At 36.2% G+C, this 14787-nt stretch overlaps 1 protein-coding gene across 16 annotated transcripts in view; it reads right to left on the bottom strand.

Annotated features, from left to right (window-relative positions):
• LOC111593503 (small conductance calcium-activated potassium channel protein) overlaps window positions 1-14787 on the bottom strand; it is an 83920-nt gene that overhangs the window by 52735 nt on the left and 16398 nt on the right. For all 16 annotated transcript variants that reach the window (XR_002751040.2, XM_023306281.2, XM_023306280.2 and 13 more), the window contains exon 3: window positions 13438-14556. Coding sequence is in view for 15 of the 16 variants with exons in the window: in XM_023306281.2 (XP_023162049.1) it covers window positions 13438-14556 (1119 nt within the window). In the remaining variant the exon portion in view is untranslated. The remainder of the gene's footprint in view (window positions 1-13437; window positions 14557-14787) is intronic.

Here is a 14787-nt window from a genome sequence, read left to right on the forward strand (position 1 = left end):
TTTATTATAGCAAACGTTTTGACTTGACAGCTAGTTAAACTGATAGTTAAATGTTAACAATTGAGCAATGTTAACTAACAGCTAGTGTATTAAACAGCTGCTTTCAAATTCTAAAGTATGCCTTGGCAAAGACTTCTTGTTAAACTATTAACAATTCATATAAAGCAATTGTCAAGCGAAATGTTAACTAACAGTTAGTGCGTTAACAGCAGCTCTTTTCCTTAGACTAACACTTAACAGATAGTTAAACTCATATAAAGCAATTAAAAATTCAACACTTAACTAGCAGTTAGCAAATTAAAAGGCAATTACATCCGATTTGACACAGGCCAAACTGCTAGTTAAACTGCTTGTTAGCCTGAAGCTATGCATAAATGAATGGCTAGACAGTTATACGAATGGCTGTCAGGCAGTTGCCACTTGAGACGACTCGCGACGTGGGCAGCGGCGAGTGGCGAAGAAATAATGTTATGGAATAGAACCTTTAACCCACAGCAGGAGCGAATGTCAAGCGTAATGCAATTTATTATGACAACAACAATGAATATACGCCCAACCGGGCGGCGTAGCAGGAGGAGAGCGATATTCGCGCTCCGTTTAACAAAGAGCTAAAAAATGTTTGTATTTCTTTTTGGGAGTTTTTTCTTTTTTCTTTTTTGGTTTGGTTATTTGGGCAACGAATCGATTTTCAAGCAGGTGCCACAAGGTGACGATAACTTGTTTGCTTTTTAGCTTGCCCGCAGGAAATGTTGAAGGTAATTGACGAGTGCTAGACGAGCCGCATGCACACACATACACGCCCACCTTTATATACCTGACCCTGAACTCAAAGCATTGTTTCTGGCACACGTTGTTGTTGGACTTCATTAGTCAGCTTGAGTTTAGTCGAGGACTTGTATTAGCTGTTAAGAAACCCACGAGTAAGCCTCATCGAAGATCCCATTAAGAGCTATCAAAGACTCGTCAAATTCCTCGCTGACAGCTGCCCAATATCACTTTCTTCTTTAGTAGGATCTGTTTTTTTCTGCAAGTCCTTTCAAGGAACTCTCGAGAAAACTTCGTAGACCCTCAAGGAGGATTTAGCTGTAGATTCTTCTTTTCTATGGCATACCTCTTCAAGCCCGCCTTAAGATTCCTCTCGCCGTTTTCATAGAACGAGCTGACTCCGAGCCATTTATAGACCTCTCTTAGCGCCCTCTTAGAGCTGTCCAGCATCTTACTCCAGCTGGCTGTAGCTATTATTTTTGCATCTGAAATTGTTGTTCTCATGTCTTCTCAAAGACCCATTAGCCCCTCCTCTAGCCGCTGCCTGAATTGGGTTCTACCTTGATTTACCACGAATTCCGTTTCTTTTGTTTTCTGTTTTCCATCCCATTTAAAGAGAATCGCATCGCTGTAAATATATTTATATATATATATATATGTATATATATACATATATTTATGTTGTATAGCCAATTGCTAATAGAGATGACTTCGCGGCAAATCGATTAGGTCATATGCCAGCAGCACTCTAAACAATATATCAAAGACAATGAAAGCGGGGCTATTCAGAAGGCAGAGGCAAGGGGCAGGGTGCAAGGGGACCGGGGGTAAAGGTTCGCATACGTTTCGTATATTACGAATCGAATCGAAGTATTTATGGGCATTTGTTTGCGATAGCAATTCAGATACACATACAACTAGATACAATATGTGTGTGTGTGTGTGTGTGTGCGTATTTGTAATTTCCCACATTTGTTATGCCCTTCTGAAGTTAGAGTATATACAAATTATGAGCTCATTTGATAGTATCTGTTAAGACTTCTCCATGCACTGTTAAGTTATTTGGATAGCCTAAGCTGAGCTGTTAAGCTAACATTTCAGATTTAAGACTGTGCCGTTTACATAAGCACAAATCTGTTAAGCTAACAGTTAAGAGCGCAAATAGTCTTAGTGCTAAGTGCAACGCTGTTAAGGCAAATATGTCCGGTTGAAATTCCTCTGTTAAGCCGCTGTTAAATAATTGCCAATGCAAAACTTTTACTAATTAATATAAGACTCCAGCGCTGTTAAAGTAACTATGTTAACTCCCACTGTTATACAAAGTTCTACATCACAATAATATAACAGCTGTTATATTAGTATAACAATTGAGCTATATATATATACAGACAAGTATATTAGAAGTGACTTAAATGTCAAGGAAAATTCAGAAATGTCCTAGAGCAAGCTGTTATATTCGTATAACAGTTGAGTTTAACATATATATAAATATATAAATATATATATATAATAAATAAATATAATAATACGTAATATATCATTTGTTCCCAGATCCAAGCAAGGTTCCTTTTGTTTTGAAATTTTTTACAATTGAAAAATTATATATTTTTATCACAATTTTTTATTTGGCGAAATTTTTATGCTTGCTACAATAAGTTTCTTTGCCTCTGAGCAAACAGTACATTGGAAATATTATGTCATTTTTGATGTCATTAAAATGTACCAGACTTAATTTAAGACCTTTTTTGGGACATTTTTTTGTATGCTTTTAAAATTTCTTTTTGTATTGAGTTAAGCAAATTATTTTAGTAATTTTTGATGGCAAGCAAATTTTTATTGATTTGGCTCGAGGGAAATATGTTCGTATGTAATTACTTTTGTTGGGAAATTTTAGTATATAAAACAATAATATTTTTCTTTAATACCATTATAAATTGGCAATAAAGAAAAGAAATTTTTTTCGCAAAATTTTTATTTATTGCAACTACAAGAGAACAAAATGTAGCTATTTTCAATTTCAATACCTTTCAAGCTGAGCAAAAGGAAAGTACTCAGGGAAATATTTTTGCCGGCCTTTAAAACTCAGCATTAGAAAGCGCGTTCGGAAGTCGTGCTACTCTCAAATGTAAACACAATTTCATTGTTGTTTTGATTTCCTCTATAAATATATATGTGTGCGTGTGTGTGTGTGTGTGTGTTGTTTTTGTGTCTGCAGATGCTCTGGATGAAAATAGCTTGGGTATAGCCCCAGTTTTATTTTGTTTTCCGTCTTTTTACTTTTCCCCGTAGCGAAACGGTGCGTTATTTATTTTTATAGTTTGGCTCGATGGGCAGCCAGAACGTGGACCAGAAACCTGGATGCGTATGTCATATGGGCAGAGACAGCGGCATAACTACGTCATAGTTACAGAGCCATTTGTCAGGCGCAGCCAGTGGGATGCGGGGCGGGGCAGAACGGGTCTTGGGCCAAGGGTCGTTGGATTTAGGGATATTGCTGGATAACTTACCAACACTGGTCGCTCGCTGGCATAGGACAGCTTGCGCGTCTGCCGCAATGTATCCAGCCACAGAGAGGTGCGACGCTTGGCATTGGCGGCGCCACCCGCAGGGGCGCCACCGGCGCGTCCACCAAAGCTGGCGGTACGCGTCATAGCTGGCAATGCCGGCAGCGGCATTGCTATATTAACAGCTTGGCAGGTACCTGGCACGGAGCCGGTGCCAGGACACGAAACCATTGGATGGAGACTGCCCTTGCATTGGTTCTCCATGCAAGAGGCAGGCGACATGCCACGCAGCAAACAAAACAAAAATTCAAAAAAAAAAAAAAAAAATTCGAGTCACAATTTTTTTACTGTTTTTTTTTTTTCCAGTTATTTATAAAAATTGGCTTTATTTGTTGTTGTTTTTCCTTCTTTTATTCAGTGGCATTTCGTTTCAAAACTGTTTTTTTTTTTGATTGTTTTTGTCGATTTCAATTTTCACAACATTTTTCCTATTTGCACTTCTTGCGTTCGGCTCGAACCACAATTCGAACGGTTCGAATGTTGATTTGTTTTTGATTTGAGCAGCGAGCGAGCTTTGTTGATTTTCGAAATTTTCAATTCGATTTTCGCCGACGATTCGGCTGCGTAATTGTCCAAAATGTAAACAAAACACGACGAGCCCAGTACGAAAAACAATTTGACTCGAATCGGGTTCTTCTTCTTCTTTTTTTTTTTTTTGTCTTTTTCTTTTTCATTTTCGACTGCCCATTTGCATGCATGGAAAATGCTTATTTGGGGTGTATTAGCTTGGCTGAGTTTGGCATGGACGCTGCGAGCTGTGTCGTCTGTGAGCCCGTTTGTGCATCCGTCCGTTCGCCGGTCAGTCCGTCAGGTCGTCCACATCTACACCCATCTGATTGTCCTTTCCTCTATCTGTCCGCTTGATTGTTCGTCCGTCTTTCTGTCCGTACATCCATTTATCTACCTACCTCTTCGTCCGTTTCTCAGTTGGTTCGTGCGTGTATCATTAGCCACAAAATCTAAAGTCTTAAATTTAAAATACATATTCTTACCGTACGCAGTGCAAATTGATCACTTACTATCGATAGCAAAAGCCTTTTCCTGATCGATAATCGACGTTTTGAATTGCTGTTTATGCCACAAGTCTTTGACCATAAAAGCGAAAGAAATGAGAGTACATCTGTATTAGCGCAGTTGCTGCTAACAGGGTATTCGCTAGTCATGCAGTCCCGACTAGAACACTCTAAATTGTTTTTTTTTTTAGCCGTCGGCCGAGCGACCTGCGCCCAGCCAAAAAAAAAAGAAGCAAATTTGTTATATTTATATTTCGATATAATTTCCCTTTTTTTCGCTCTAATTTAGCCGCAATAAAACGTTTCTAGTTGTCAGCACGCGTCGCCGATTGCCCGATCGCCCAATCGCCCGATCGCCCGATTACCCGATCGTCAGCCTACCCGATTGCCCGATTGCACGGGCAATTGGAATGGAAACAGCTGCCGAGATGGTCGCGGAGCGAGATTTCCGCCAATGCTGCCTGGCCATCGAAATTGTTATATTTATATATCAGTTTTTTGTGCTTTATCGAATTCACCTGGGAACAGGGAAATGTTTTTTATTGTTAGCACGCGTCACAGCTCGTGTGGATTACAGCTGCCTAATTGTCGATTATTAGTGAGTGATAAGCAATATTCGGAATTGGATTATCGATTTCATATAACAGTTTGATAATTATCGGATATTGATTTGTGCTAGTTAATTACTTATTAGCGGTTGACGATTATCGATTTCTGATTGCTGATGATTACTGATTATCGATTACTGAGTATTGATTATTGATAACTGATTGCTAATAATCGTTCATTGCTAATCATTTTTAATAATCGATCATTTTGTAGATATGAATTATCGATTATTAGAAATCGATTATCAGTAGTCTGTAATCGATAGTCGATAATTATCAGTAATTGGAAACCGATTAACGATAATTTATCATTTATGTCGATTATCAATTATCGATTTCTTATTACTGATCGCTTGTTAATGAATATAAATTATCGATAGCTGCTGTTTACTGGTAATTGACTACACATAACCGATAACTGATCATCGATTATTGTAGTTTGGTTTCTAAATACTGGTTTCTGATTTTTTGGTAAATATTGCCTATCGAATACTGATTGCAATGAACATTCATTACCGATAACCAATAACCGTTTACGGATCATCCGATTAACCATTAGCTATAGCAAGTCTTAACAATGTTTTCCGATATAATTTTTAATAACTGTCTTTCTTAACTGAATTTCTATCTGCCTTAATCGGTAACCAATATCCGCTTATCGATAACCGATTTCTTGCAGCTATGCCATAAGCATTTGCATACATATATATATATAACCTGTTTCGTTTTGTTGTCTAAGTTGTTAACTGAAATGAATTTCATCTGGCGTGCGGCTGGCAAAGCGATAACCGATTGCTGTTTATCGAACAACCGATTGCTGTTTGCTGCTAATTGAAATGGAAGCAGCTGCCGCTGAGTGAGATATCCGCTGCCCTTTCTCAACGTTTCCATGCCAATGGAAACAATTGTTTGCCGACGTCACGAAAACGTTGCTTCCTGCTCGCTTGCTTTCCGCTCCAACTCTCTCCCAATCCATCCTCGCTCCCCCTCTCTCTATATGTCTGCTAAAAGGCTTGTATGAACTTGAAGATGCCCTATACCGCGTGACTCATTCGAAATGAAATATGAAAAAAAAAAGAGAAAAGCAAAACCTTGTTCCACATGGCATTATTCCCATCAGAAATTACGAATACCCAAAAATATGAATATGTGAAAAGAAAATGAACTTTGAAATAAGAAAAGCATTCTTATTCAACAATTATTGGCCGGGGGCCAAATTGTATTTTACAGAAACGCTTATGGCCTATAGCCGACCATAATTTGTAGCTTTATAAATTCCAGATATTTCGACTCTCGCAAACACAACTTAATTTGCACGGAAAAGCAATAAATTTGCGCTCGCTTTATGACAAACTTACGGCAAATGTCAGCTTGAAAATATATTTAATTTTTTAGTTTTGGTATTTCAGTGCAGTATTTTTCAGAACAACAACAACGACCAAATAAATACTATATAAAAAGTGATTGAAAATTGTGAAACATTTAAAACATTTTGTTGTTTTGATGGGCAACAAATATGACAGTAAAATATAGTTAGAGATATACAGATAGACAGCTATATAGATTTATCTATATATAGTTATATAGCTTGGTATATTATATAGAAATTAATTTTAATATATTTCCACTTGGTTTTTTTTTTCAATCTATATTGATTTGACCAATTTCCCTAAAATATCAGCTTGGCACCTTTGCCCCACTAAAATGTCCCATTTCAAGGTGTGTATTACACCTAAATTACCTTTGAAAAAATTACCCAATAAATATGATTTTTATCAGATATAATTTCCCATGCTCTAAATTATGCTGAAATTTGTTGTTTTTTTTGTATATTAAAATTTGTATACCCTGTAAAAAATAATTATTTAAATAGCAAATTTATATATCTCAATTTGTATTACAAATGTTTCATTATATAAGTATGCATATATATATGATTGCATATATATATATTTGTATATACTTAAGATATATGCTGGGGGCTTTTCTAAGGTGCAGCTTAACAGCTAGTCGCGCTAGTCATTGTCAAAACATGTGCAGGGTATTCAAAGGGCAGGCAAAGAAGAACGAAACAAACTACGCTTACCTTGACAGTATCTTATATATACATAGAATGTATATATATATATAAGATATATATTAAATTTATATAAACATTAGCTATTGTGAATGCATCATTGATTCGGATTGACTCCGATCCAAAGAGGTAGTTTGAATGAGTTGCAAACTTAGCTCTAACTGTGAGTACATTTGGCGTGCACTACTATGAGTACATTTCAATGAGTACATGTGATTAACTGAACAATGAGTACAATAATAAATTTGTGAGCAGATCTATGAATACATTTGATGAGTTAATTTGTAAACATAATGTTAAGTGCCATGTGTATAATTGACGAGTGGATTTCGAAAACAGAGCTATGAGTACATTGGACAACAGAAGTACATTTGATGAATCGATTTGAAAACTAAACATTGAGTACAATGAGGACATTTGTGAATTAAAGTATGAATTCAATTGATGAGTAGATTTGTGAACTTAACTGTGTGTACAATGGGTACAATTGTGAATTGAACAATTTGATGAGTAGATTTACGAACAGCACTATGAGTACAATCAATGAGTACAATCAAAGATGAGTACACGGTGTTAGCACAATTTGTAGGTGGCAACTGTGAGGACATTTGAGCTGAGCACAACTGCGAGCTATGAGTATTTGGATGAGCACTATTTGGAATGAATACGAATGCGATAATGCGAGTTTTTTGGACTCGAAAACAAAAGCAGAAACTGTTAACGAGCGCATTCAAAGCAAATGGCAAAACTGATTTGGGCATCAAACAAACTTCAACTACGAAACTTTGCTAAACATTTTCATTTCTGTTTTAACTTTAATATTTTTGTGTATTTTTGTTATTGTTGTTTTTTTTTTTGGTATTTTTTGTATATACACAATGCACATAAATGCTAAAACGAGGTTTTTTGGTTTTTGTTTTGGGTTAAGGAGTTTTTTTTAATTGCCATACAAATTTTGTTTGTTGTTTTTTTTTTTTGGGATAGAATTTGTAAGATTTTTGTGATTAAATACCATTTTGGAGCATTGGAGCGTTTCGTTAGTGGCCTCTGTGAAGGCCCTTCTAAGTCGCAACTTTCGGCTTTCGGACAATGTGCGAGGCATTAGAAGAACGCCCTAAAGAGAATTGTCGATGCGAATTGTGATTAGTACAGTTAGTTAGTTGAAATATTTAGTTTTAGTTAATTTAATTAGTTACTATTGGGGGGAAGGGGTAATATGGGGGAAAAATAGGGCAAATACATAAGCTAAATGAAATTGGATCTTTTTTATTGTGAGCATTGAACAGTATAGCTAAGTAATGTATAACAAATAAGTATAACAGTTACTTATAACAGTTACGTAAAACAGATGTTATATAAAAATATATATATATATATGTGTATAACAATTATATTTAATAGAAATATACATAACAATTATACATATGCATTTATAACAGTTATGTATAACAGTTGTGTATAACACATATTATATATGCATATAACAGATATGTATCATATATTTATGCATCAATTGCATAATTTAAAAATGTATAACAGTTGTATATAACAGTTACTGTATACTAACTACATGAAATATATTAAAGATCTTCATTGAAAAATATATATATGTAAATATCTAAAGACAAGAAGTACTAAATAAAATATTAAATTCCAAATACGACTTATATTAAATATATTTATATATGAACTATATATAATATATATATGAACTATATAGTTTATAATCTTTGAGTAATTCAAAAATAAAATTTATATCTAAAACTATTTGCAGCTGTGATCGTTTAGTACAAATAATATTGATCGGCATCAACAGCTGTGGCAATTAGCGCTATTCGTTCGTCTGTCTGTCCATCTGTCAATCTATCATTCTGTTCAGACGTCTATCTGTCTATCTGTCTGTCTCTCTAACTACTTAAAATTTTCAAATATGTATTCTTGCACTGTCTACACAGCAGGCGAGTTGATCTTTAATATCAATAAATATCGATTTTCTGTGCTTACTTTAATCACTTTAAGCTAAATACACCCAACATGAGCATGCATATTCGAAATATTTTGATTCCTTTTATTTTTGTATAACTCTCAAAATCTATTTGAAATTGTATATAGGCACTTGAGCTTTCTTAAACTTTAAAGCAAATACTAATTCATAAGTACTAAGGGCTAACTGGTAGTCGAGCAATGCCAACGAGCGCACCTCAATTGTACTCGGAAAAACTTTAGCTAAGATAATTTAGGGAGAACTTGAAGCCTTTGCTTGAGAATGTCTATTAGCATATCTATATATATCCCTATACATATTTATATATGTAGGTTTATACAGCTATATATATATTTATATATATATATATATAATTCTTAGTGATAAAGTTCATAGCTAAACTATATATAATTATCATATTAATGTTTACAACTGACTAAATCCTTTAGCTTAGCACACACTTGAAAACTTTGAGCACACACCCACGCACATACACACACTCAGCCACACACCCACACCCACACACACACACACAACCGCGAATGTGAATGAATGAAAGTTGTTGTGTTGCATAATTAAGTGAAAAGCTTTTCAAACCATGAGAGCAACTAAGCTGTAAAAGTTGTCAAAGCTTTCGCGCCAAAAGCTCGCAGGCGCGTAAAGTGTCAGAGCTTTTCACACAGACACATGGCCACCAGCGCGCACACACAGACACACACACACATGCGCGCGGGCGTAGTTATGCATAGTTAAGTATTTATTTATGGCTTGCCAGTACTTTAAATTGCATACAAAATTTATGGACGTGTCTGCGAGTAGGGGCAGGGAGCAGGGCGGGCGCTGAGCGCAGGACTTAAAACTGGAAAGCTTAAAGCTTTTAAGCTAAATGTATGCAAAAGTTATTAAAAAAACCCAAGAGCTTGGCTATGCCCAACTGACAGTTATCCTACTCAAGCTCCAGCCATTGCCTTGTTATGCTATAATTAATAGAAGCTCTAATCCCAGCAAATTGGCCAGTGCTCGACTGGCAGTTACCCTGCACTTTAATTTTAGATCAAATCTTCACTACTTTTATAACTTTATTTATATTTATAACTAAGCATGGAAGGAAAGCTCCAAAATGTTGAGCTCTTTATTCTAAGGCTGATCTTTAAAGGCAGCTTTATATCCAAATGTGTCAAATATGCAAAAATTTGTTATCGATTTACTAATGTTATCGATAACTTGAAGCTTAAGCTAAGCGAACTGATCGAGTCAAGTCTGTATTCATATATACTTCATGACATCGACCACACCTCCTGCTGCCTGTCGCATAACATAATATACCCTGCTAAACTAGTTTCAGGACATTTTCATTTCACTTGAGCCAAGCACTTTATATCTTTCTATATATATATATATATATATAGCAATTATTATAGCACCCAATATATATATATACATTATTATCGTGGGCCATTAGCTTTGGCCAAGTTGTACCTCGTCGCAGCCCCTCTCTTTCCTTCTCATTTCGTTTTTTAAAGCTTTTTGTGCCTGTTTAACAGCTCTGCCGGACTTTGTGTGCGCCACGCCCCCTAGCAGAGACCGCCCACCCCATAGCACCTAGCTGTACAAAGTGTCAATTATCTACAGCGTCAACAAGGCTGGAAAAAAAATAAATAAATACCAAAAAATATACCAAAAAAAAACGAAAACAACGAAAATAATAAAGATAAAAACGCGACAGCAAATGTCAAAGAGTGAAAATAATCATCAATCATTTTAAGGTCAAGCGGACAAGCCGTGAAGCAAGGAATATATAGATATGTATATACATATATATATAAATAGATAGATAGATATATATATATATATAGCTAAGTGTGTGCACTGAGAGAAACAACTGAGCAAGTAGCTGTTGAGTGCGCCTTGGGGTTGATGGCGTTTTGCCTTAACCATGAAATTCTCTTGACTGAAATCAGTTCAGTGTTCACTCAATTCGAGCTTGAAAAAAGTTTGCAATTTCTATTGTAATCGGATCTTAATGACATTTGAAGTTCATTTCTAATATAATTCTCTTAGACTTTAAGCGGAGCATAACAAATTCTGACTCTAGCTGGGCCCATAGCTTCCACAGATTCGGTTAAGTTTATTTCGAATTATCGATTATATATATATATATAATATATAATAATATAATATAATATATATAAAAATATAATATAATATAATATAATATAATATATATTTGTAACTGAGCATTCAATTGCCTAAAGCAAGAAATGTTATGCTTAAGGCGCGTGCTTGATTTGTTCAGTTTCTAGTTTTTTTCCGACAGTGTATATCTATATATCTCTATAGATATATAATAATGATATAGTTTAGACATTGTCGACAATTTATTGATATTAATTACAATACTAATTATTGGTCTATATTTAGTAGCGCTAACATTTCGTTTGGGCGCCACATTTATATTTCATGACGGCTACGTGTGTGGGCGCAGCTATAAATATTTAATATAAATATACTATATAGTCTATAGCATATAGTATATATATATATCCGATATATATGGGAGTATAAAAACGGCAGTTTTAAGAAAAATTCTGGATGATTATATATATATATTTATCTATATAGTTTTATGCGTGTGCAAATGAATAATCAATTGGGCATTTCAATGTTGTTTTAATGGGCTCTTTGTCATAGTTGATTTACTGTTATCTCTCGCCTTGCTCGGCGATTCTCATGTAATAATAATAATAAATAATAATTGAGCCAATGCGGCGTATGCGCGATATTGATTTTCACTAATTGGATTTGGGAGCGCGAAAAGCAACAGCAACGAATCAAAGCGCAAAGAAAATATGAAAAATTGGAAAAAATTGGAAAAATGGAAAGTGGAAGGCGGAAAATTCGAAATGCTTAAGTGCTTAAAGCATGAAAATCAATTGCTGGCAACGCGAACTAGAATCAAATGTCAAGTACCTAAGGCAGCAAATGTAAATGAAAACTAATTGAAGCCGAAAATGTTTATTAATGAATAATTAAATATCGATTTATCGGATATCTACATATATGAATATGCCTGTATATCCGCATAGCCACGTGCAGCGGCTAAATTATTCAAAATGTTTGTTTTGCAAGTTTCGACTTTTAGTTTGATACAAGTTTTAATAGGCTAGTCTACTGATGGCACAGCTATCGATAACATCAACGTATATGTATGTCTATAACTATCGATAAAAATAATTTAACATAATTAAATTATGATATATATATATATAAAAGACGAATGCAAACTGTAAAATATCATATTATTTAATATCAATAAAACTATCGATAACATATAACATAGCTAATTAAATACATTTATAACTATCGATAACATCAACATATTCTTTTACCATATAATAAAATTATTAACTATTTCTAATACAACTTCACACAGAAATTCACAATTTCTTTACTATCGATAAGCGATACATCTAAGGCACTAGCATTTTTGCCCTAAAAGCTACAATAGTAAAAATAAAAACAAAGGAAATAAATTATTTAATTGCATTCTTCAACTCTGCAATATGAGAGGGCTGTCAAAATTATCGATAATTTTTATCGATATATTTATTATTGAATAAAAGTTAAAGTTTCGAAATTTATTAAGCAGATACCTTATAAGACACATGACGTTCGATTTTTTTACGATACGGACATAAATATCGATAGCTATCGATATCTGTTAAAGTTGTTCATTGCGCTTATAAAATGAATTATTAAAAATGAATAAACGCAAATATTTTTGAGCTGCATAAACAATCTTAAGGCTAAAAGTTAATTTAAATTTATCGATAACTATCGATAGCTAAGATTATGGCTGTTTGTTTGGCTTGAAATTAAGTTCTAAGTCATACTGTAGCCCTTCTGTCAGATAAGTCAAGCTTGATAATGCTGAAGCTTGACTATCGATAACTATCGATAGTTTGATTTTAATAACATAAAACCAGAATGTTAACTAAAAATATCGATTAATGGACTTTCACAATGTTCACATTTCACTGTAGTGTTGAGGCACACAAACAGCGTACATCGTCTACGACTCACGATATATTGCCCATCTTTAATAATAGTTGTCAACTAAAGAGATTGGCAGATCGAGATGTTGGGGTTGGTGGATAACACATAACATCAAGTGCACTATGTAGGACAGTGTACACCAAATACATATAGATTTGTATACATATATATTTATATATATACATAGAAAGAGCGAGGGAGACAGTTAGAGAGACAGGGGAAGTGGGGGAGGTAAAGTTTATTGATTCATTCAATGTTCAGATTGGTATGTGCCCTAGCAGCCATTTGGCTGACATTTCGATATAACTATATATCTATGTAGAGAGCGAGAGATAGATATTGAATGAAGATATTGTGGGTCAATGCTCACCTGCTTGAACGGACGCATGCCACCATTGATCCTTAGGGAATCGGCAGCAATGCCCGCAATGCCATCCTGTGTGCTCTCCCGCAGCTGCTTCAACGAGACATTTGGCACCGTGTGCGAATGTCCGCAGGAGCTGTGCGTGCCACAGCAAATCGCTGTGCTGCTCGATTCCGGCTGAGAGCTTTGCCTAATTATCCGGGAGCCGTTCGTTGGCGATGAGGTTATCAAAACGGGCGGCACCTGCGGCTGCTGATAATGATGCAGTTGCAATTGCTGCTGATGCAGCAGCAATTGTTGCTGTTGCTGCAGCTGCTGCTGCTGCTGTTGCTGCTGCTGCTGCTGTTGCTGTTGTAGCGTTGTGTTTGATATGCATATGGCCATGGAGCTGCTTAGATTGATTGGCTGATAGGCACTTTTCACGCTATCTCGCGATGCGGATCTATCGATTTGCCCGCCCGTCGATATGGGCGTGGTCGAGGCGCGCCGACTGCAGTTGCGACAGGCGCGACAACGACTCGGCGCACTTGGCGGTATGCTCGATGACAAGTTCTGATATGATGTTGTGCCCAAGTTGGGATGGCTCGAACCAGTGCCGCTGCCTAAATTCATAATTGATATGGTTGGTTTCTGTTGTTGTTGTTCGATTTGTTGCTGTTGCTGTTGCTGTTTGGTCTGCTGTGCTGTGCCAGAGGCACTGGTCGTTGCCGATATTGTTGTTGTTGTTGATGTGTTCTGCGTTAGTTCTTGGTCCTCTTCGTGCACCTCAATGTCTGGCACATTTGTCGCGCATGGCGGCTGCCTGCCCAGCCCCTGTTCAATGTCCTCGAGATGGCCAACGCAGCCGCCGCGCATACTCTCCTCGGAGCCCATGCGCAGCTGTTGCGATTGCTGCGGACTGGTTAGATATGTGGAAGTTCGATCCTGACGCATCAGCGTCGGTTTGCCACCGGACGTGGAAGCCATATTGTTCGATGTCGGTCCATTCGCCGAGCTGCTCTTCACCTGGCGCAGCAGCGCGGTCCGTCCGCCCCCCTTTGTGGCGTTCGATACGAGCAGGGAGTCCGTCTCCTCGGAGCTAACATAGCCCGAGTTCGTATTATCGTTTAGCTTCTGAATTGACATCTGCAAGCACCAAAATGCAATTTATCGATTAACAAACACATGTATACTAAGACGAATACCCTGTAATTAACATTCGCACTCCGACTTTAAAAAAAATTAAGTTAAGTATGGAAATATTTTACTTTTATCATAGAAAGTTTCAATTCCCACATTTAATTTGCTTCTCTTCGAATCGGGAGGGTTCGACGGGCACATTATACCCTGTAAACAGTAGCAAAAACTGATTTGAGC

Source organism: Drosophila hydei, unplaced genomic scaffold (genome assembly GCF_003285905.1).
Source record: "Drosophila hydei strain 15085-1641.00,03,60 unplaced genomic scaffold, DhydRS2 tig00000237-arrow-arrow-pilon, whole genome shotgun sequence".
Lineage (NCBI taxonomy): Eukaryota > Metazoa > Arthropoda > Insecta > Diptera > Drosophilidae > Drosophila > Drosophila hydei.